This window comes from Tachypleus tridentatus, chromosome 12 (assembly GCF_004210375.1).
Source record: "Tachypleus tridentatus isolate NWPU-2018 chromosome 12, ASM421037v1, whole genome shotgun sequence".
Taxonomy (NCBI): Eukaryota; Metazoa; Arthropoda; class Merostomata; order Xiphosura; family Limulidae; genus Tachypleus; species Tachypleus tridentatus.
In genome coordinates this window covers 460,414-486,727 of record NC_134836.1, presented here as the reverse complement: position 1 = coordinate 486,727, position 26,314 = coordinate 460,414, and the positions used below count along the sequence as shown (strand labels likewise).

At 33.5% G+C, this 26,314-nt stretch overlaps 1 protein-coding gene across 9 annotated transcripts in view; it reads right to left on the bottom strand.

The window, feature by feature from the left end:
- Positions 1 to 26,314, bottom strand: part of LOC143234999 (rho guanine nucleotide exchange factor 28-like) — a 197,115-nt gene that overhangs the window by 121,732 nt on the left and 49,069 nt on the right. For all 9 annotated transcript variants that reach the window (XM_076472695.1, XM_076472697.1, XM_076472698.1 and 6 more), the window contains 5 exons: positions 22,226 to 22,519; positions 18,528 to 18,711; positions 17,003 to 17,136; positions 15,535 to 15,642; positions 13,240 to 13,338 (listed from right to left, as the gene is read on the bottom strand). In XM_076472695.1, coding sequence (XP_076328810.1) covers positions 13,240 to 13,338; positions 15,535 to 15,642; positions 17,003 to 17,136; positions 18,528 to 18,711; positions 22,226 to 22,519 — 819 coding nt within the window. The remainder of the gene's footprint in view (positions 1 to 13,239; positions 13,339 to 15,534; positions 15,643 to 17,002; positions 17,137 to 18,527; positions 18,712 to 22,225; positions 22,520 to 26,314) is intronic.

The following is a 26,314-nucleotide window of genomic DNA, read 5'->3' as shown; positions in this document are numbered from 1 at the left end:
CCAACTATTCTAATGGTTTAGGTGTCGTTTTTTTGCTGCTGAGGGGACAGGAGATATTTGCAAAGCATATGTAATAATAGATCAGCGCAAGAACCATCATATATTGATCTGTCATGGTATTACCATGACACTAATGATCCAAAACACTCATCCAACCTATGCAGAAATTACTTAAATAAGAGAGAAGCTGCTAGAGTTATTCAAATAATGCTATGATCCACAAAAAGCGCCTATCTCAACCAAACTGAGCAGATCTGAGATTTGATAGATCATTAGTTTGACGAATTAAAAGTTACTTAAAAAACAAACATTATAGAAGTGTATTAGAGGCATATGGAGTAAATCCCAAAGGATATTTTCATTAAATATGTTGAAACAGTGCCTGAAAGACTGTCTGAAGTTATTAAAGCAAAAGAAGGACACACATACTGTTAGATGCTTGCTGAACTCAGGAAGTTCCACTTAGTTTCTGTTGTAGCAAATATGAAGATTAAGGAAATTTTAATATTTCGTCTTTGATTTACCTTCCATTGATTCTGAACATTGCCTGAAAGAAATAAGCTGTTGGAGTCATTCAAGTGATGCAATAGTTCCTCATAGAGCTCCGATCTCAACCGGATAGCACAGACCTGGGATTTGACAAACAAAAACTTGACAAATCAAAGGTTACTTCCAAAGAAACTTTATAGGATTGTATAAATCCCCAAAAAATCCCCCCCCCAAAAAAAAACTATGATATCTGAAAGACTGTGTTCAGTTATTAAAGCAAAAGAGGGACATACAAAATATTAACTGGTTAACATATTATGCATAGCATGATTACACGTTTGCCCTTAGTATTACATCTCTAGACCTATATCATGAGGCTCTTGAAAAATGATGTGAGCGTTTCAAATCCATTTGCAACACAATAAACAACTGCATATTTATGTGAAAGTAAATGCACTTTCACGGGCTCTTGATAGCGGTCTCATTATACAGTTTGTTTCTCATTGCAGGGTAGCTTATTGTACCTACAAATTTCTGCTTTAATGAGATGTCAACAAAAGTTTCGTTCCTTATAGGGCGGATCAGTACAGGAGTTTTGACTGACGTTCGTCATGACTCCAGTGCCATATTTACGTATAGTATAAATCTGTGCATGGATCGTGTTTCTGGGGTCTATTGCGACGTAAACCCAGTTGTATATTCATGTACGACAGCAATGCTTCTTCATTATAAAATAACATCGTAAAAAGTAAAAGACCTAGTAATACAACTACTAGGTCTACAAGAGAGTCGAAACATTTAAAAGGACCTTAAAATTACGTAACAATTACAACACACAGATATAACTCAGCAGTTTACAAATCTCGCTAAATGACTATACATTTAAGTTGGGATACTTCTCGAAATATATGCTATTTCTTGAATGATTTTATTAATACTTTGTATTAATATTGCTAAAATAACAAATAAAGAAAAACTCTCATGTCACTCACGTGGGTACAATGGAGCTTGGTAAAGTACATATTGTCAATTACATAAGGCTTCGATAACCCTACGATTTTACTCAGTAACTTTAAAATGACTGGAAGAAAAACAGAATTAAAATTTGCCCAAACGTATAGTGTTATCTGATAAATTACGTCCATTTAAACATAATTTCCTAGTGTGTTAATTCCATTTCAGCTAGATGTATGTCGAATAAAACTTTTACTAAAACTCGGAATATATGCAACAACAACAAAAAATTAAAAATGTCAAACGATTAATTCTGCATGATGATTTTAGAAGATTTGATATTAGAAATCAGCAAGTAGAAAAATTAAAAGTAACAGGGTCTGTATTTCAATAGGAAGTCATTATCTTCATTAAAAATATCCTCAGAGAGTCACTGGTTAGGGTAATGAGGTACTTTCAAGGATCCTTTTTTTTATCTACTTAACGCCCCCAAAGTCCCTTTGAGCAAAGACTGATGAAAATTACGTTAAGTATGTTTTTTTTTCAAAATATAAATATTTTTGTACGATTGTGTGTTGGTTAAAACATTTGAAATAATGAAGATTATAATACAGGAAAAGAAATTTTACACAAATAAAACTATTAAATGAAGACAAATATTGCAATTGAGACCACTGCTCCAGTTACCACAAATGTATATCGACACCAAAATGCATAATAATTCATAGTGCCAATCCATGGTCATTGAGGAACCTCCTACATTTTCAGTTTTGTACTTCTACTTAAAACGACTACACTTAACCGTAATATTGTTCGTTCTGAAACTAACAAGTCAAAGAATGTTGTTTACAGTTGGCTATCAGAATAGTTACTGGAGAAAGGCAGTGTCAATGCGTTGAGAAATGAGTAAAATAAATGAAAATTCTTATTCACAAATATTCAGTCCAAAATATGCAAAATCTAGTATCAATTTCAAAAAGTAAAACTTAGAAGATATAAAAACCCAAAAAAACCTTGTGTGTTTTCTTATAGCAAAGCCACATCTGCCTATCAGCTGAGCTCACACCAAGGGGAATCGAACCCCTGGTTTTAGCGTTGCAAATCCGTAGATAATAACCTAATAAATAAATGAAAACCACTAAACGTATAATACAGTTAATCTATTGTTCTTTTTCTTAGAATATGCAGCATTTTAAAATTAAAATTTATACAAATTAATATTTGGGCAACTGTAAGATTTATGTTAAATATGAATATTTGTTTTTTTTAATTTCGCGCAAAGCTACTCTAGTGCTATTTGCGCTAGTCTAGAGAAAAGCAGCTAGTCATCAACACCCACCGCCAACTGTTGGGCTACTCTTTTACCAACGAATAATGGGATTGGCCGTCATATTATAACGCCCCCACAGCTGAGAGGGCAAGCATTTTGGTGCGACGGGGATTCGAACACGCGACCCTTAAATTACGAGTCGAACGCCTTAACCACCTGGCCATGCAGGGCCAATATTATTTTGAAAAAAACACTACTCAGAATTCCCAGATATAGACTAATTTTACCTGATATTTTAATTAGATTTATTGTCAGTTCAGTTTTTCTCTGTAATTTGTAAACATATAGAACATACTGTTATGTTTTGAAATCTAGAATTATATTCTATATTTAAGCAAAAAGTTCATTGTAATTAGATGAAAATAATGTTACTAACTTTAAATTTCAACAGCATAATTATCTGATTTTATTAGACAATGCTCAGTTGAACCTTTATGCATTTTTTTCTGTCAAGTAAAAACTAATAATGTATCTGAAAATTCAGAAATATGAATTTTATACAAAACTATGTAAAAGAAAGAAAACATTAGATCCAGATTTGGTTGGTTGTTTAGCGATTATTATCGTAAAGCAAATAAGCTATTTGCGCCAAACAACTTGGAAAATGTAAAAATAAAAGTAAAATTACTATAATTCGTTAAAAGGAATCATGCTAAAACAAAGCAAAGTCCAATCTTCGAATTAAAAACTTAAATAGGGTTAAAGGTAAACCCATGGTAAAAAATATGTTTAAAATGGTGCCGTCGCTCACGGTCGTAACGACAGAAGAATGTAAGCTACTGTGACTTGAGTGTCACACATTGGCGCATCAGTCCCAGATAAAATAAAGCGATGAGTTAACAACTGTGACCAATGCGTAGCACAGCCAGGGCAAGTTCCTCCTTCCGATCCCTTCGGACGCAAGACAGTCAAAGAGCTATACAAGGTTTGATCTGGAAAGGTTTGTTATCACCTTGCTCACTTCAAGTCGACTGCCAACTAGCGCGGAGTCAGCCTTGAATACAAGACCGTAATTCTTGTGTCGGAGAGGCACAGTCGTGATAGCATAACAGCAGGCGGACTTTAGGTGCAATGTCAGCGAGCTCGTTCCCGCGAATACCCCAGTCGCCTGGTATCCATAAAAAAACTGGATCGAAGTAGATGATAAAGAGAAATGGGTCAGTCGGTTTTTAGAACTAACGTGAAGCGATTCCATGGCCAGTGGAGAGCAAAGCGAGTCAGTATAAATAGTACATTTCGTGTACTGCATAGCTTCTATGAAATCTAGGCAGAACCCACAGGGTCACCTGATTTTAAACCATCCATATAAATGGCAATGGAAGGATGGTTCAAAAGATTCACTTTTTATTTTGATTTTTCTATCATTCATTGATTCTATTTACTTTGATATGTTTCCTACCACGTCGCAATGACCTGTGGTCTACTCACCCATCCCGCTGTTAATCTTGCATGGGCCACCTAAGGACTTCCACCTCTGCCATGTATCCACTTTCATAAAAAAACACACGCCAGGAAATTTACTCGATCTACGTTAGACGAGAATCTTACGCCATAAAGGCATCTTTCTCCAGCAACTAACCATTCCTGATTTTCACTACTTGAGATGCCCATGGAACTTGGTCTTTCCTATCATATGTTCTACCCCCTGTAGCCCCACTTGCCTATATTCTGTTTTTCTTAGTGGAGTCCACCTTTCAATCTTGACTGATAGTATACGACCCTCTATAGAATTCTCTTATTTTACAAAACTCCATGCTGTTCACTGAATATACAACAGAGTTTCAAGACTGCCCACCCACTTCATTAAAATAGTTACAATCTCTAGAGATATGGCCACTTCTTTCCTTAAACTTGAAATTACATGTCAGATGTTTCACTTTTCAGCTGAATCACCTTGCCGTAAACAACTGCCTTCCTATTTTGATAAGTCAACTTCTCTTTATGGCCCAAATACCAAACCAGATTGCCTATCTTCTTCACCCACGTTTTGTGCGATTTCTTCATGGATGCAAACCTACAACACAATCTTGGTTACCAATCAATCAGTGCAGATGGAAATGTCACTAACTATTGATTCATCAACAGTAAGCTGATACCTACCTCTAGTATCACAAGTGATTCAAGCTAGCACTTATTGGGGGAAAAACTACCTCGAAGACATATCACCTAGGTACCAAATCACCTCCATCACCTATCCTATTCTGGAACATCTATGAACAGCTGCCATTATTTAAATACTCATCGCGTCACTTTTCGCCCATCTAATTCGTACTGAGTCATAACAGAGAAAATTTCAGACGCTTTAAGCCCATTGTATTGGGTTTTGCCGAAGCAGCAGTTGAGCCAGCTCAAATTGGCACCAGCTTGTGAAAGTGGGTTTCCCAGGGTTCTGGCGTTTCCCCTACACCAAAAACTGGAATAGGATCTATGGATCCCAAATACCCTGACAGACCCTAATTCCCATATTCGTTGTTTATTTTGTGTGCAATATTCACATTCACCACTTGGTGCCCGTGTTCGGCTCTCTTTCACTGATAGTTGCTTGCTCATATGTTTCTGTTTTTTTTCTCGGGTAGCATGAATGAAAAACAAATCTCGTGCAAGGTGAAGAGAAAAGGAATTTTCTGAGTACCCCCAGTTATCTCTGTTTCTATGCAATGGGACAAAGATACTTAAACCAAAATACCTGCCAATTTTTGTTTTGTTTATTTCAAAAGATGTTCGGCAAATAGAATACGGTACTTCGAATCAGGAATATCTGCCTTCTTCAGATGACTCAAAGAAAGGTCATATTTGGAAATGAAAATAAGCTATGGTGGAATGGGCTGACCAGTAATACAGCTATGTTAGCAAAGGACAGACCCAATTCATCGAAATGTGCCTAGATATGAAGGCTGAAAGGAACAATGGCAGTCCATCTATTCTGAAAAAGCATGATCCACTAAAGAAAGAAAACATAGCCCCAGGTGGGATGCTGTGGTAAAAATAGAAGTTTTGAAGCATGCATTAAAGACAGATGTAAACGGCAGAGGTGCAGAGGAGATTCATGAGCCTCAGTATACAAACTCTGGACAGAAGTGTGGAGGCCCCTGAACAGAGTGAAAACCCCTGATGGTGAACAGGGTCCAACATCTTCAAGGCCGAGGTCTAGCACAGCCACAGACCAAAGACCCATAATTCAGTTTCGATCAAGTGAGTGCTCGATAGATTTCTGTATAAAACAACAATCCACTCACTCCCAAAGAGGTAGAAAAAAGAACAGAAGGATGTTCAGTGTCCTTATACACCTGACACATAGCTGCTTAATGTGTGGAATAAAGGTCAGCTTACAGTCAAAGACAAGCCCCAAAAACTTTGCTTCAAAGACCATGTGAAGCACAACTTCTCCGGGACGGAGCTCGGAATCTGGGTGAATACCTTGTTGGCAGTAGAAGTGCAGGCAAACTGTGTTAGAGCAAGAAAAGGTAAAACTGTTTGCTGTAATCCACTTTAGAAAGTGACTGAGTGCAGTCAATAGTTGCCATTCAATAAACCTCATGCTCGACCACTGACAGGAGATGTGGAAGTTGTTGACATAGATGTAATTTGCGACTGTAGGGGAAATTTGCCCACTGATGACATTAATCGTTATTATTGAAAGTGTGACAGTCAAGACACAGCCCTGAGAGACTCCAAGTTCCTGTGGGAAAGAACGAAAAAGTGTCAAACCCAAACAGACTTAGAATCGCTGGCCCAGTAAGTGTTTAATAAAAATGGGTAAATGGTAAGATGCCAAACATTTCTACATTGCATCATAAGCTTTTTCAAGGTAAAAATATATAGAAACAAGATGTTTTCGCTTGAGAAAGACTTCCCTGATTTACGTTTTAAGTCGAATCGGGTGGTCCATGGCTGAGCAGGAAGGCATCCTCCTGCCAGATCCAATTAAAAGCAACCAGAAAAATAGCAAGAGAGGCAGGATAGAGACGTCACAACATCTCGTAATGAATATCATCAGGTCCAACTGATGTACTGCCAAATCAGTGAAGAGCAAGCTTAAGTCCACCAGTGTAAAAGGGTGATTATAGTCACAAAGACAATCAACCCAAGTGGAAAGAGGTGATTGCTCTGCCCATATCCTGATAGCTAAAAATGTGGGGGAGATGCTAGATGCATGAGAAAAGCTCTTGCCGAGAGTATCGGCAATGCTCTGGGCATCAGCAACTTCCTCACCATCAGAGAGCAAGATCAAAAGGGAGACAGAAGTATACTGTCCACTTACTTTGAGAATCTTCTCCCACATTACTTTGGAAATGGTGGTTGATAAGATGCTAGAGGTTATTTAATCCAAAATTCCTTCTGGCTTTGATGTCTGACCTACTGAGCAGGTCCACGTGCCCACTGAAAAGTAGTGAGGTTCAAAAGTGTGGGATACCAATGAGAGGTATTCCAAGCCTGTTTTTGATCATTCTGTGCCATGAGGCAGGTAGGATTCCACCACAGATAAAGATAGTGTGTAAAATGTGTTGAGGTTTCAAATATACATTGAGCAGCTGCCTGGACAATACAGTTAGTCACTGCTGCCACACAGTCATCTAATGATGACATACAGAAGATAGCACGATCAAGTTCCATGAGGGCAGTGAAAGAGGGCCAGTTGGCCTGGTTGAGCTTCCATCAAGGCATCGGCCACAGCTAGTCTCTCTCAAAATGACAGGAAAGTGATCACTGCACTGTTGGTTATTGTCAAACCTCCAAGAAAAGTAAGAGAAAAGTGAAGGGGAGCAGATAGAACAATAATAGTAAAAGACTAACTAGTTGCATGAAAATAAATATATATAAGAACTAGTACTGAAGAGAGAAAGGCTGTGACCCAAGAGCATATGCTCTATGGAACAACCCCTCCCATCAATATCAACATCACCCCAGAGGAGATTATGTTCATTAAAATCCCCCACGATTAAAAGGTAACTGCTCAATGAGGATATCAAGGTCTGACTGATCAAAGGTCTCTTCAGAAGCTAAGTAGAGTAAACAAATAGTGATGGTTCAACCCAAGGAAACACAGATGGCTACAGCCTACAAGGGTGTATTGAGTGGCAGAGACAGGGTGGAAATATGCTGATCACTCAGCAGTGCAACCCCTCCAGGCACTCCTCCATCATACAACCTGTCATTTCTTTACAAAGACAACTGCTGAAGGTTGACTGTATTGGCATGCTTCAGAAAATTTTCCTGTAAGAAGAGACAAGGGATGGTAAGAATCAATCAAATCCTTAATATCATTTATATCTGAACAAAAACTCTAACAGTTAGAATGGATTAAAGAGGCCATTTTTATTTATGTGGAAGACAATGAGGCAGGAAGCACTTCTGTTTTCAACCACGTTTTCTTATCATTATTGGATGAAGGTCTACTGGGTCAAGAAGGCAGGTCTCTGTCTGTGGACAAAGACTGCAATGACTGAGGGCACGAACGAATAATCATTTTGCAAATCAGGGTTTTTGAAGAGGATGGATTCAAGAAAACACCCAAACAAAAATCACTGGGCAGTCACTGAATTGAGGGCAAAAAAATCTTCAGATATTTTGCAAATTACTCTGCTAAAGGTACAGAGAGATCTGTCAGCACTCCTACTGCAGCAGTGGAATGGAGTACAACAGCATATGTCAGAGATAGAGTAGAGGACAATAATTTCCAAGCCTCTGAGTAGGATATATTATTTATTGTCTTCAAGTGTTGCATCTCTTTCTCCTACACCCCTTTAGGACAAGAAATAGAGTAAGAGGGGCATGGACCACTACAGTTAACACAGTGTGATTCAAGTTTGCACTCTTAAGCATTGTGGTCTTTGCTACCACAAGGAGCACATGTTAAAAAACCATGGCGTAATGATTTTGAGTGACCAAACTGCTGACAATGGAAGCATCTGAGAGGGTTAAGAATATATGGCCATACTTTACAATTCAGATAACCTGCTTTGACTGTGGAAGAAGGACATGAAGATATAAACGTCAATATTAGAACATTAGTACACATCATAATTCTTTGTGAAAAATGATTCAGAGCACCACAGAAACACTTTGACTGGAGAAATCAGCAAGGATCTCCAACTTGGGAATGTTCTTTAAATCCCTCTCAACTATAACTCCTCTGAAAGAATTCAAAGTTGCATGGGGAATAACCTTGATGGATATATCCCCAATGGCCTTCAATTTCAAGGGAAGTCTGGTATGTTATGGTGAAAATGTTTCCACAAAAAGGTCCATAGAGAATAACTTCCTTACTGACTTAGTAGAGCCAGCAAGTCCCTCTAATCCCTTCTGAATAAAAAAGGGAGACATCTGTCCTAAGGATTTCTCAGATAAGGAATGCAAAATTAGAAATTGAGGTACAGAATCTAACTGTGATGGTGACTGCATGACAGAGTCACTCACAAATGACCATTTTCTGATAATCTATTTTTCTTTTCAATTTTTTTCATTTTTATTTACTTTTTCATATATGGAGGTATCCATAATAAAAGCAATACATTTTAATGCCCAATGACCCCACCCACCATGGAGCCATATGAGGTGATGTGCTACATTGCCAAACAATGACACTGCAGTGTTTTGTGAGCACTATACCCAAACACCAGCACTGTTACTCAATTGACCCTAGCCCAAGTGAACCAGCCAATTGATCCTGAGAGGACCACTCCAAGGCCACCAATCTACAGGTATTCAATGTCAAAGTGGTGTGTTGGGGCTGGATCCCTCAACCATTAGGATCCTCTCCTCCCGTTCACAGGTTACCATGCACAGCAAACATGACAATGGATGTTTAAATCCAAGAGGATTTAAATTGAAAGTACAGATCCATCTCTGGAAGAACCCCTTACCATGTACAGAAATACACCTTGAGGGGTCCAAATTTGGAAAAATTGCAAATATTTTCAACACGAACACTGAGAATAAAATTTAGTAATTTTCAAGTAACAAATGAACTTTGTGAAAAGCAAAATTAAAATCCAACTGAAAAAATTTCATAGATTCAACAACCTTAAAAGAAAAACTGAAGAGATAAAGCATGTATACAAGCACTGGGTCATATTTTCAGAATATTATTTTAAATGTCTTTAGAATATTTTTATAGTTAGCTTGTTATTTGTTATTCTTTATAATGCTACATAAAACATTTCAATGGTCCAATAAAAATTTATTATCCATTTTTAAAATAAATCTTTTACTACTTCACATACATTGATGGAAAATCAAAATGCACTACATCGAGTTTTCCCACTATTTGCCAAATTTGTTTCATAAGTAAAACAAATCATATCTAAATTGCTTGTTTGACACATCATTAACACATAAATGCAATAACAAAATGTTTTGAATCATTTCCAATTGTCACAACTTCCTGAATAACTGAACCAGCAGAAAATTATTTTTAATCAAATTCAGTACCTATTTATTTGCTATAATTATGGCTGTTGCATGTCAACTCATAGATTGACAAAACTGTCTATTTTAATACTGTGGTACAGCTGTTCACTCTTCCCTTAGAATTTCTCTGAGTTACTGTTGCACTTCTGAAAGATGAGGATGCCAATGCAAATGTCTGCTCAGTAAGTAACTCCCATAGATTTTCCATAAGGTTCAAATCCAGGCTCCTTGCTAACCAGAATAGGACATTAACCTTGCTATTCTCTAGAAACTCAGTTCAGATACAATCCACATGTGGTCTGGTGTTGTCTTGTTGGAAAACTGTGTCAGGCTTAATATGATTCAGAAAAGGCAAAACCATTAGCTGAAGAATTTCATCCCAATATCTCTGAAAATTCTACTTTCCCTCACAAACTGAATCTTTGTTTGGTGATTGGCAGAAATAGTAGCCCATATTATTATGCTATAACTCCTGTCCACTTGTTGTACACATGGAGCAGCATGCCTCTTATACACCCTTTATGTTCCATTGGCTCTGAAAAATGACCACTGACAACCATGGCAGCATCCACTAAAGACAGATATTGAACCAATAGACATGGTTCTCTTGATGACAGGCAATGAGGACTGCATCTGTGTAAGAGCAGTAAGCACAAATTTCAATATGTTAAGAATGACTGCAGATGGTTATGGCACTCCTAGGTCTGTTGTGTCTAAATGTCTAAGAGGGCTGTAATAGGTTGCACATATGTATCATTCTGATTTATCGGTCCTGACAAGAGATAGTCATGCATCGCTTTCCTAGTTTTGGATGATTTGCTGAACTTCCAGTATTGTCATATCACAGGCATAACAGACAATAGTCAGATGGTTATCATTCAGTACTCAGATTATGGCTCTGATCAGCTTGGAGCACACTAAGAACCCAACTCTTTGTGACTAAGTTAGTGGCATCATGAATGCTGTGAATTGTGTTTGCTTTTGGTGCCTTTTTAGTGACACAGGTCACACCATATTGAGATGTAGTCATTGAAATGGTTGTGTTGGCTCATGTAATGTGTGAACAATGGATATATACACTTAACTGGCTCAACAAAATAACTAAAATGTACTTTAAACACTGCCTGTTTTATTTCACTGTTTAACTGAACAAGCAAACCTAATGCCATAAATTTGGATCAGTTTGTTTTTCAACAAAAGTGATGCATTTTTAATTTCTCTAAGTATACTTTAAGTACCTCTTTCAGGAAGAATCAGTGACTCACCCATGTTAATGATAAGCTATATACAAATTACTTTTTTATTTCTTAAGTCAATGATCGATCTCACTACAAACGAAAATTTTTTGTAAACAATAATTAGAAGACTACATACATATTCAACCAAGTTTAAGTATTTATTTTTTTGTGAACTCAAATGAAGATTTAATTATTTTTTTTTATTAAAAATCTTTATTTTAAACAAAAGAAGAAACAAGTTTACCATACAAAGTTATTTTAACAAACATTTAATATTTATCTAAAACAATTTCTCAGTAACTAAAATATTGTTGTGTAAGAAAACAGGCAGTTGTTTCAACCCAATAAAGTTAAAGAGAACAAAAATAAACAAGCTATAATTTTTCACTTTCATATACTGCTAATAATGAACACTGTAAAAAGCAATAGGCATTATTGAAACTTTAGAATGGAGGTATTGTAACTTTTAATTTCATTCTATTAGGTATTTAAGCACACAAGGCATTAAATTTCTTTCCTCAGTTTTTAATATAGTTAACATTTAAGAGCATACAAAAATGTTGGATTATCACTTCCTTACTAAATACGACAAAATTAATTATCAAGTCAGAGCTATGAAAAAAATATGATAACATATGCCATACAAACAACTGTAATTCAAAGATATAAAGTGTAACATTCAATGAAAATTTTTACATTTAAGAGTCAGTTGGGGTTTCAAACTGTATAACTACCAAAAGTTCACATAAAATAAATGACAGATATCTAGAAATTTGCTAGTGGTAAGGCAAATAGGAATATATGTTGTACCTACAGAAATACTGAAGACAAGTCTAAAGAGGTTATAATTTCATTGTGCATTTCACTGGTTAGGTGAGTGTATTTGGAGCATTGTGTTCAATCTTGAGCTCCGTACCATAGGAAAGAATTGAATTGTTGGAAAAGATTCAGAGAAAGGTTACTAAAATGATACCCGAGATGGAGGGGTTGTCATATGATGAGAAATTAAGGTCCTTGAAATTGTTTTCTCTGGAAAAAAGAAGAATTAGAGGGGATTTGACTGAAGTGTTTGAGATTGTAAAAGGAACTGATATGTTCATTCATCAACATTTTTCATACTTAACAGTGAGAGTTAAAAAGTAGAGGATACAAATATAAAATAGGTAAGTAGAAGCCAACTTCTGTTAAGACAGTTTTATTTTTCAAATAGGGTGGTTGGCCTATGGAATAGATTGCTTTTGGATGTTGTGGAGGCAGTAAATTTAAGTGAGTTTAAAATAAAGTTTGACAGATATAAGAATGATAATGGCTGACTTCAAATTTTATATATTTTTTTATTTAATATTTTTGATTTGGCTTAGAGGATGGGATAGCTAAGATGGACCAACAGGTCTCTTATTGACTCTAAACATTATATTGTGTTAGACCAATTTACATACATTCAAACTATAAGCTTTTTCTGGGCATAATAATGTAGATATATCTAATTTCCAGAATTTCTTCAGTTTTGCTATACTTACTTGTAAGATGTACAACGCTTGTTTTGTGACTTCAGGACACAAAACAAAACCTAAATAAAAAAAAAGTCTGAGATGTTTCTTTGTTGGACGTTTAATAAAACAGCATTCTACCCTTATAGCAGAGACTGAAAAGGATGTGTCATTGACTCTTTTTTTTTTATGCAATTCCTAATTCTACAAAATAACTTTAACATCTCTTACAATATATGTTCATCATCCTCTCAAAATTTTGCTTTTCCAAAATTACACCTTTAAAGAAAGTTAAATATGATTTTAACAAAAAGAAATTTAAACTAACCTAGTACTCTTGTTGGTCTCGGAGAATAAGAGGTGACATTAATCCTAGGTATTGTTCTTTCAGTTGTATTTTCTTCACTATGTTCACTCTCTGATCCTTCTGTATGTATACAATATAATACTTTTTCAATATTTAAAAATAAGGGTTAGTAAATTTCAACTATGCTATACAAAATTATTTTTCATGCAGTCTTTTCCCAAGATGCAAATAGTGATACCAAAAATTAAAATAACATTCACTGCACCACACCAGATTTACACACATAATACAGTAGAGATACCATGAGAAAAATATTAATTAGCTGTTAATCTTTTAAAATACAGTTGTAATGTTTTGTTAGATATGAGCAGCAAATTTTTGGATTGTAATTCCTGATTACAAGAAACCCATTTAAAATAAAAAAATTATCTCAGAACAACCAGTATGGATATTAACACTTTTATTGATAAGCAGAGAACAATGTTTCAGCCTTCTTAGGAGATCTTCTAGTTAACAAAGAAAGGTTAACAGGTTAACAATCAATAAATGTGTTAATTTCCATACCAGCTATTCTGAGATACATTTTTGGATTATAAGATCCTTTTTTACTGGAGATGAAGGCTGGTTTGAGATGTGGTTTAAAAGCTATTTTTTTATAATTTGGTATGTAAGTTTTGCAGCTTCAGTGGAAAACACTAAAGGTTTCCTTATTCAAAACATTGGGTCATATGGTTAAATAAGAATATTCATCCTCAGAAATAGCTGTAGTTGACATCCAGCTACAAAGTTACTATGGAAGCAGTATATGCTGTATGATGTTGGGGATTCATGGTAAATCAATTAGATATGTAACAAAGCTGTTGCCTGTTGAGCAACTGTTTTGCAACAGCATAAACATATTCTTACAAAATGTGATTAACATTTGTACAATACAATACAATATTTACAAATTTATGTTAGGATGACTGTTTTCTTCAAGACACATAACTGCTCATGGTAGGTTACAAGTATATCAACAATCTATACCAATGGTTCCCAACCTTTTTCAAGTGAAGACCAACTAGTTCCAATACCAAAAATTTATTGAAGCACTTCATACAATTACATTGTAAAACAATATGTTTCAGTAGCTACATCATTTTCTACTACAGCCATCTTGGAGACTGTCAGTTACAAACCACTGATCTAATCCACATGTTGGAAGAATAGATGTACTGTTAAAATCTGAAATTATAATTTTGACAATGAGACAGCTGGATCATAGCACTGTGATATTATGCTGTCAGGTGGAGGGTGGCAGGGAACAGGAGATAAACATGATCTTTGATACTTCTCAATGAGTTAAACTTCATTTTCTAAGACAAGTCATATAATATTAAATTAGATTACCTTAATTGTTTTCTACAAAGCATATGTTAATAAAAACAACCCAAAAACTAAAAAAATGATACTGTGCAACTAATGTGTCCACAGAACAGACAACAAACCTCAAACCTCACAAAATTTGTAAATTATCAATATTAAAAACAAGACTTCTGTCAAAAATTATAATAATGGATTTCTCTAAGGTGTGCTGAGTGATAGCAGTGGAAAAAAAAAAAATGTACATTAAATTCTCGCTACATTACCTTTTATTGTAAAATTGAGTGACTTAATTGCTCTATGGTTGGGTAATATACACCTAAGAAAAGGTGCTTCTTAGCAATTTCTATATTTAATTTGTTTATAACATTTTACCATAGCAAAAAATACAGAAATAGTACACTATAAAATTAAATGTTTTCATTCTAATAAAAATTCACTGATGTTCTACACCTTAAAACATAACCAAACAATTTGGACCCTCATAATGCTTTTATGAATATGCATGTTAAAAACAGAACTATGGTACAATTGATACTTTTCTCTATGAGTAAAAAAAAATACTATATTTTAACCATTTGGATTGTATAATCAAATATATCTGTCTTGGCAATTATAGCCATTTGGTGCAACAAATGGATTGATCCCACAATGTCACAAAATCCTTTCTTCATTGTGTGACAATCAGGTTACACAAATTACATCATTGAGCAAAAGTGCAACTATTGAATTTTGATATTAAAAAAGTGCTAAGAAAGGTCAAATTCTACATTTCATTTATTAGTCAACAATTAAAACTTTGCAATATCACACACAGTTTAATTAAAGGGTTAAAATTTTGCATTGTTAAAATATATATTTATTACAAATACAGACATAGAAAATATTTCCTGGCATTTTTTGGATGTTCACAGTACCATGTTAGCACAAAAACATTTTCAACTCACAACTAACCTGAATGGGATCTAGAAATTTGATCCATGTTCTCTAAACTCTTTTTACCCTCTTCAATACTGCATGAACTATCACTAATCAAGCGTTCCAATTCCTCAATATCATAGTCTAGATAAATGAATGTTATATTTAAAATATTACCAGGACACTTAAGCAGAAACGTATTTAAATAACAAAAATCTTAACCTTTCAATATTTCTAAAAAATGTATTCTTAAAATATGGTTTAATAATATCTACTTAGGAGAAATTTTCACTATACAGTTCTGTTTCTCTAGCTGTTTCTACTTACACTGAACTAGTTTAGTAAAAACCATAAAACTGCAGAGTTAAGAAAACTGTCCTTAAAGGAACTACATCAGTACAAGTTTAAAAAACAATTCATTTTACATAATAAAAGTATTTTTTTTCTTCTAATGCTGCAATATACAATAATTAAAGTATTTAAAACACTTAAAACAGGATACAGCAAATAAATAAATAAATACTATAAGGATAAAACATTATGACACCTTTAAATTTCAATATATGGCATTTAAGATCAAATTTATAATACATCTACATATCAACTATAGCTGTCTAAATGCTTTAAACAAACTCAATAAACTACAGTTCTAAATTAACATATTTTTCATCACTCAAAGTATTATAAGCATGTGACAAAAATGAGTCACTGACTACAATCTAACCGACAAAATTATTACACTTCATTTTGTCTCTTTCTCCTTCAAAATGTCCTAACTGTTCTAATAATAAGCCTATAAGTTCAACTGAAACAATCTAATAAGTTCCACCAAATTCTAATTGTACAGAATCATAAGCATAATATTCCAACTTCTACATTCTGCAAAAATATTATTGTTTGTTTTGAATTTTGTGCAAAGCTACATAGGGTTTTCTGCACTAGCCATCCCTAATTTAGCAGTGTAAGACTAGATGGAAGGCAGCTAGTCATCACCACCCACTGCCAATACTTGGGCTACTTTCTTACAAAGAATAGTGGGATTGACAACCACATTATATTGCCCTCACAGCTGAAAGGGTGAGCATGTTTGGTGTGACGGGGTATCAAATTTGTGACCCTTGGATTATGAGTTGAGTGCCTTAACCATTTGGCCATGCCGGACAAGGTATCATTATTCGGACCCAGCTAATTTACACATTTTTTCTCTCTATATTTGTGGAAATTTGAATAGCCAAAAGAAATCAGAATTCATGTGTATTTCAAGAAAAGGCAGAAATCAAATGATCACACGGAAAGAAATAAGTATATGTTAAATTCTGACAAAAAATAATGCTCCTAAACTAAATGAACAAAGAATAGTAAATAATTTTAATTCTTTTTGTTAATACAAAGTATGTTTTTACTAGCTCATGAAGCATGCATCCACATATTCAGAAAGATCAAATATACAAATTGATATATGTACACAGTATTTCACTTTAGCAACTATCATTGTTAAACCTACCAAGATCTCTGTAACTCCAGCTAAGGTTAGTAGTAACCACAGGTGGTTTCTTTGAATCCCGTCCACTTAATGGTTTACTTATGGCAACTGCTTGTCTGTCACAGCTATTTTTGTTACAAGCTTGTTTACGTGCCCTATTTAATTATAGAAAAAAGTTATTACATAGAATTTACCAATAGAACTATAACAATAAAAAATGACAACTTACAATCAAACCTCTGTTACAAATAGTTATCAGAGATGCAATCACTATCAAGTATGTAAAACCTTGCAATGCCTGCATCATTAATACAGGTTTAAAAGCTAATTAAAGAAACCAGTACAATGAATTTAAGCAATAAACAAATTATTAAAAAAAATGTTTTAATTGATTGATTTGAAAAATATTAGGTTAAAAGTAGTTTAATAAAACTATATAAATGTATTAAGCAAGTTGTTAAACTATTAAAACTCATCTAATATTCATACTTTCAATATCTTACAGTAGAGAAAACGTCACTCAAGAAATAAATAAACACCAAGAAATTTTAAAACTTTTGGTCTTCCAGTTTACAAGAGAAAATATTTGGTATACATCTAACCAGAACACAGCTGATTAACCAATAAAAAGAATTTGTTTTTGTTGTTGGGTTAGTTACAAAGCACAAAATATCACTGCGCATGTTCACAACATGCTACTCTATTCAGTATCATAAATGTTAAGATCTGAAACAGAATGAACAGAATGATTTTTGATTTTATGACAAACCCTGTATTTGTTCATGACAGCACAAATTGATCTCTGAAACAAATGAAGAATGTTTTTGAAAAAAAAAAAGTAATATATAATATTATAGTAACTTTGTAATTGTTTTGAATGTAAATGAGGGTAAAAATGAAAATAATTACATATATATACAAAACACATTCATCTACATATTACATATATTATAATAATAATGACAACAACTTTCACTATATAGATATACACCTCTGATAAGTACAAACACTTGTTCTGGTATATATGATTAAAAACATTTTCTGTCAAAGCGATATGATATATTGCTGAATATAATTCGAGTGAAAATAAAGAAGAATGTATGACAATATATCAATCACATTATATCTGATATATCCAGGCCTGACAAGGCCTTTTTCTCTATACCAAGACTCATTATCCCAGCTGAGATATCAGAAACATTAAAGCCATTGAGGCACTGTCTATGTTAACAAACTGTGTGTACAATGATTATTATGGCATGAAAAAAATTAAGTTTGAAAAGTGTAGTTTTTTTTATAAATTTCACTTTAGTCATTTACAAATCAGAACTAGGGCAATGATTAGTTGCATGTTTTAAGTTATATATTTTTACATCAATTACATTGCTTTATTTATGTCTACTTTAATTAACTTTACTCATCATTAAGTTGATCCAGTAAACTAGCGAACCAGTATCCATGTGAGATTAATTAAATAGCTTCTCACATACACATCACTTAATGTACACTTATAGTGCATTTACTACCAACTAAAATTATTACTCACATGGCCAGCTTCTCTGCTAATTCTAGAAATCCAGTTGAAGAGGCAACATCATCAGGTAAGAAACCATCCAAATTTGGAGTGTGTAAAGCTAGTAGGCTTCCTGGAAGTGTCAACAGTTCCTCCATCATCTGACGAAGACCTAGTCGTGCAGCAAAGTGTAACAGTGTTTCTTGTTGCTCTAATTCTGGAAAATAAAAACATAAACTAGGTTAATGTTCTTAACTGTTTTTCAGCATTATTATTATCATTTACTGTTAATACTGAACATTTTGCACAGGTATACTTGTTTAAACACTAATTTTGTTATCCTTACACAAACTACCTTATATTTGCTAATACTACTCACAAGTTACATTTTGTTGTTTTTTTTTACTAAATACTTAACAAACAAAGTAATCATTCTGTTCTCTCAATATTATGAATTATCTTCTATTCGTCAATGCTGCACTAGACAACTAATTCAAGTTTCTTATGTCCAATTTATTTTCTAATGTTATTAAACCAAGTGAGTTTCTGCCTACCTCTAAGCCTTCTTTCTTTTATTTTTACCTTTAACAATAATTGTGAACATTCCCTCAAATCTAATTATATACCTAAACTAGCACATCTTAGAAACTGAGCAACTCTCTTTTTGTCCTGCACATTCCAGTATTCTCTGTTCATTAATTACTTTTATTTCTATGAAGCTGCTCTTTATCATTTAACATAACACCATATTTCAAATACCTCTAACTGCAATTTTGCTTCAGAAGACATGGTCCACTTTTCTACTCTACATAGTAGGACTGACCATGTTACATTTTAGGAGTCTCTTCTGTTCAGTTCTAGTTTGCCATCTCTCTTCAACAATTCATTGAGATTGACAAATATAATTTTACCTTCTCTGTTTTTTTTTGCTTTTTTCTCTTTCAAACACTTGCAATCAATATTGATATTCATCAGCAAGTAAATTCTTCTACTTGTTCAATTTTTGTGCCTTCTACTTTTAAGCATATTGTAGGAGTTTCCTCAGACCATGAAATAATCATTTTCTTACTTTCATTTATTTTTATTCTGAGCCTTTACCAACAAGACTGTCAAGTTACAATTGTACCTTTTTTTCAGATTTACCTGTAACTGGTGTATCATCAGCATACCTATTACTACAAACTTTCTTTCTGTTAACCTTGGTCTTTTTTACTTTTTTTAGTGTCTACCTCTGTAATCAACCACTTTCTATACAAACTGCATATAATTGATAAGATTACACATTCTTACTGTACAGCTCTCTTAACTGAAGACCAACTTTTTAGTTCTCCACTGGTATCAACTTAAGCTTCATGAAAAACTGATAAATTCTTCAGAATTCTGACCTCTTCTAAAACTGTTTTGGTTTTCTGACTGTTCATTCTCAACAATTTGTTTAATTCTATTGAGGATTACTTTTAATAATACTTTTAAAGTGTGACTGTTCAAGTTCTACAGTCTTAGCTTTTTTGGAGACTAGCACAAAAACAGCCTAATAAAGTCTGTTGCCACTGTTACTCGTCTTGTTCAGTTACAAGTTTCTGGGAGATATTTAATCCCTAAACTAGTTTCTTTAACAATTCTGCTCGAAATCTGCCTGTAGTGCAAAATCCTTTTTTCCAGCTTCTAACAGTTTCTTGAACCTTCCTAACCAGACTTACTAAGCTATTGCTAATTTATCCTACATATTCTAGGACTGGTTTCCTCTTCCATGGTCTATTATTCTATTCTTTGACAAACTTCAACCACCTCTCTTTAACATTCTCAAATAAAAAAAAAGTGTCTAGCCATCTTTCCCTTGAATGCCTTCACCAGAAGACAGAGCAGGTTTCTTATTCAACTCTCTTATTCTTCTATGCATGTTTCTTGGTTAGTTATTTATACTATCTTTGTCTATAAAAATGTTTTGATTTTCTTATCTACTTCTTTGTTACTGTCTTCCTCTTGATGCCTTCTTTCATTTAGATTTTGGTTTTATTTCTTTTTTCTCTTCTTTTCTGTTCTCCTGCTTCCTTTAATACATACTTCTTTGAAATTCAGTTTTATTCATCCAGTCACTACATTATTATCAAAGCCACAACTTGCTCTTGGGTACATTCTAATTTATATAACAAAATATCTGAAACATTCCTTAACCACAATCTGATTCCTCTCAATTCTTTCACCATAACAGGGTGATCTCAATAAATGAAATTTCTTTAGATAATTCTTAAACCAAGAACTGCTTATTGTTCATCATTTCTATTCACAAAAATGGACTAATCTTCTTCCATTATCATTTTGTTCTTCCAGGCCACATCATACAGTTAGTATGCAATTGCTACCTTCAACCTTCCTGTAACTTTAAGTCACCTACAGAAAAATAATCTCCACTACTTGGAACATTTTGTGGTTACAGTTTTTCATTTCAAAACATAACTGCAAAATTTTCTTCTAAACATCTTGAGATTCTGAATTGTGGTTTAAGTAAATTGAAGTTCAGCTGATAGTTAACCCCTGTTCTTAATGAAAGCAACAAATTGGATGTTACAGAACAAAATTATGGATAAATGAAATGCCTATGCACTCCAAAATATCTTTCAAAATTCAAAACTTTTAAATTTGCTAAATGTTTCAGCTTTATGTTTTCTTCACAAGTATAATGAACTGTATGACTTGAACTAAAACTACTGTATTCTAAAAATCTAACCAGATACAACAGTATATCTTGGATGTGATCATTCATATAATTACAAAGCATGCAGCATATGCATAAGCAATATAAGATAAACATTACTGTTCCAAAAACAAAGAATATCCCACACAGTCAAATGAGAGTTTAAATGAAATAATTAACATTGCATAACTAATGTTCAAATTATCATCCAAATGAAATTTAGTAAAATTACATTTGCTTATTACTGGTTTACTTTTTTTTTTATCAAAAATGTAAAAGGAAAGCTTATTAGGAAAAATTAATAAAAGTCGACAAACACAGTAAGTAACATTCCACTTACTATCTACATGAAATTCAGTTAAATTTAAGAAAGAGGCCATCCAATTAGATTTGTTTCATTATTGATTTATATTTTTTAATGGGAAGTGATTCCTTAATTTTGCCACCTAAGAAATCATCATATCCTATGAGAATTTAAATATTACTGGGCAATCAGTCTTTGGTATACCATGAATCAAGACACGGTATTCAGGTGTTGCAGTTTTCTTTCACCTCTGCTTTATATCCTAAATGTGTTCACTGATATATTCATAGAAATGTCTCCCAATTTCTACACATTCTTTTTGGTGTATAACGGCATTTTTTGAAAAACATTGTGCTCTCATCTTTCAGGAATTTAACAATTACAAAAATAGAAAATGATTGAATCATGATGTCCAATTTGAAATCAACTTGTTACAAAATAAAACCAGAACAATAGTGACATCATGGCCATGCAAGTAAAAATACACAAGCTCTTTAATAACACAAGGATTTCCCACAGACAGTTATATTTTAGAAGAAAATATGATTTCCTTTTCTTTCATTATTCACAAAATCAAAAACATTATCACATTATAAATATCTGTGTTTTACTATTTGTTTTTTATACATTCTACAAAGATTTTTTATTTCAAATAAAATACATTTCTGGTTTAGGAAATTGAAACAATAGAAATAAACAACATTCCACACAAACTGTTTCAAAACAGAATACCTTTTGATCTGGATCCAACTATGCTCCAATCTGATGAGCGATGTAAAGCTTTAAACGCAGCAGTAAGTCGACTATCCAGATTTGCTTGAGCTTCAGTGGTTAAATTGAATCGTTCTTCACATACTTGCTCTAATTCACTTAGTGCATCACAGTTATTTACACTATCAGAAAGGAATGCAGCCATCTGGTGGGCTGAATCAGAGACATACTCAAATTTTGATGAGCTGATAGATCTTTCTTCACCCAAATATGTAACATAAGCAGTCAAACACACAGGTTCTGCTTTGTCATGAGCTACATAAAAGTTTAAAACCAAATACAATGAATAAAATTTTAATACATTTCAAAATAATAAGAAAAACAGTACTCAAAGTAATAATACATATTCAAACTATAGCTTCTTGCTAATAAATTTCTCAATGTTCAAATTTAACTACATATTTCAAGCATTCTCAATGATAAAAAGACATGAAACATACAATTTTAATTCACTATCTGTTAGCTTTTAAAAATTAAAAAAATTCTTCTAAAGCCTGACCATTGCTCTTTCACTTTGTGTTTATTGCTTGTTTGTTTGTTATTTAATAAAATGGGCTATTTTTGATGTAACCACTATGGGTACAAAAAAAAAAGAAAAGCTTTAGTGTAAGTCCTTGGGCATACCGCTAAGCTGCAAGGGTGAATTTTGGTTTTTAGCGACTCTTCCATTATGGTGGGTCCAGCACCGGATTTTATGACTGCAAATCCAAGAACTGCTAACTCATCACTTTTCCACCACTGGGGGCATATTTATAACGTGGATGTTTGGTTGAAAATTTAATTCAAATTAAGTTAAAAGTTCTAAATAAATTCATATAAAAATATCGGAATTATAGAAAGTAGGGTAAAAAATTAATATATACTAGTTTTAACTTCGTTTTTGTTTTAATATGAAGGTTTATAAAAAAAATTGCGTGGCGTCATCTAGTGAATAAATTAATGACACTAAAGGGTAGGGTGTCATAAAGGAGAATATAAAATACGTGCTACATGAATATTTTTTTTTATAACGGTGAAAAATCAAGTCCTGTTTTTAGACTTATGCATTATAATTGTTTGTCATACTCTTTTTACATAATACAACATATATGTAACTGTCTCTCAGATTTAACTGAAACAAACTAATTTGTATTACTACACAGCAGGTTACAACTCTCATTTAATAAACAGTTTTATGGAGTTCTCAACACGACTGAACCATAACCAAGGAAGCGAAAACGCGTCTACTTACAACAAAGCCAATTTCTGTAAAAATGGAATGTCATAAATAAAAAATAATAGCACAACACTGTTTAGTAACATAACCAACAAATTATCAAAGAATTAAAAAAATTAACAACAATCGAATAAAGACAACATAGTTAAATATAAAAGATGCAAACTTTAGGAAACTAATGGTTTCAAGGTTATGAAAAATGAAAAATATCGGAAGCACTATAACATTATCATATTAATAATACACTTTTATTTCTGACTCATTGACAAAACTAACACATGTGAATATTTTTTCATAGTTTTTGCTAATAAATATATAACATCCTCACTTAAACTACAGATGGAGCTCTTATAGATTTATTTGTTTGTAATTAAGCACAAAGCTACACAATGAGGTATCTGTACTCTGCCCAACACGTACATCGTTTATTTGTTTTGTTTTAATTTCGCGCAAAGCTACACGAGGGCTATTTGCGCTAGTCATCCCTAATTTAGCAGTATACTACTAGAGGGAAGGCAGCTAGTCATCACCACCCACCGCCAGCTCTTGGGCTACTCTTTTGCCAACGAATATTGGGGTTGACCATCACCTTATAACGCCCTCACGGCTGAAAGGGTGAGCATGTTTGGTGCGACCGGGATTCGAACCCGCGACCCTCAGATTATGAGTCTTCACCCACCTGGCCATGCCTGGCCATCCACGTACATCGAAACCCAGATTCTAGCAGTGTGAGTCCATACATACTGCTATGCCAGCGGAGGCCGAACTTTTATTGCAAAAAATTTGAAATCTAGGTACTTAAAAGAACGATTTATATTTATATAATGGAAATATATACACATATATTAACAGACGTACAATTCAACATCGTGACTTTAAACCATTTCAGCACGAATTACAAAGACACGACACGTAAGTTACTTAACGAAAGGTTACTGACGCAGCTTAAACCTGTGATTTTTTCTATAAAACAAAATGGTTTGGTTTGTTCGCGCAAAGCTACACGAGAGCTCTCTGCGCTAGTCGCCCCTAATTTTGCAGTGTAAGACAAGAGGGAAGGCAACATAACAGAGTTGAACAGTTTCCTTAGCTGTACAAGGTAATCCAAAAGTTAGCGCCAAAGCATGTAGTATTATAATTTTGTTTTATTGTTAGTTGCTTTAGTATATATCGCACGTGTGTACGTGTTCAGCACATGAGCATATATCACAGACTGAAGAGTACTAACCCTGATGCTGGAAACAATGTTGTCCACAAAAAAGTCTTAACTGTAGTACTGACTTTGGTAACACCCTCTATTCGGTTAATATTTAAGAGAACGCCTATTAAAATGTATAATATATGATACACAATGACTTTGTTTTTTTAGGACAAAAGTGGCCCTGACAGTACCAATAAAACAAACGGATGTAAACACACCATGAGTGTATGAATACGCCTTTTTAACTTCAGATGTTTACAACGAAAACATCCTGGAGCTCCACCACTGTATGAATAAAATGCTGTCATAGTCCCCCATTTCACGTAGCGGAAGACCACATGGATGGTAAAACAAATCAACGATTTTTTTTATATACTCGTAAACAACAGTACTATTGGTTTTGACACTTCAATCATTTTACTTCTCATCCAAATGTTTGCTGTTCTAATAAAATGTATATAAAGTTAGATTGAGGCAGTGAAACCTCAACAGTGATTATACACACATACCTGTATTAATCGAAATGTAGAATATTAAAGTTATATAAATTATAGAAAACAACAAATTGTACTTATCACAATTCTGCGAATTAAATAAAAATTACAAACATAGAAACAATCGATTCAACCATATAATCTACGAAATCATTTCACGTCATTGTGAATAAAACAATGTTTTTCGAATTTTACCACTTTGAATATCAAATACCGATGTATAAAATGTGAACGATCTTTCGAAGCTATGCTTACTTTGCATTTGTTAACACAAAGCCATTTAATGGAGAATCGAATCCCGGATATTATTGTTGTATATCCCTAAATTTGCCACTTATCCACCAAGAAACAGATCTTTTGAAAACAAAATTAAAAGGCGAATATTGAAGTGGAAAAGTTGGAGTTGCAATATACATTGTTAAAGTTTTGTCAAAACAACTGTGTCAATACATAATATACATGTGTGTTAAGTCTACGCTGACACCTTTATATGTCCTCTAAACAACAATTCATAAGCCATGTACTAGACTTCTTCATAAGTATCAAAATAATGTGATAGCCAATGAGTACAAAGACGTTAAATATTCTATGAAATAACTGTAATACAGTAAAATAAAATATACTTAAGTATACAAATATGGAACATATTTTATAGAACGAACTTTATTACATATACTGTTTTGTGGTTATTGTGTTTTATTTTCTATGTGAATGCTTTCTTCTTTCATCTTCAGCAAATAATGAACTACACAACATACCAAAGTAACGTCTTCTGAACATATACCCCCACACAAATGGCAATAATCAAACCTTTAAAACCATTTTCAGAGAATAAATCACAAGAGCAGACTTCAGCCATCCAAGTGCGAAAACAAAAATATCTTAAACAACTGTACTCTTGGTCGAAACATACCAAATTGTAGTTTGTAAAACTTGTGCGACGAAATTCAATAATTTAATTTTGGTTGAAGCTAAATATGCAAACATTTATACAGTTATTAAGTTTAACACCCAGTACGTATGTTAAAGAGATTAAACTTGAGGAACTGAGTAGACTGAAGAAGAGTATCATGGCTTCCGATATTTAAGTTGAAAACAAAAAACGTATTACGATAAAGGCCTTTCGATCTGTTACTTAA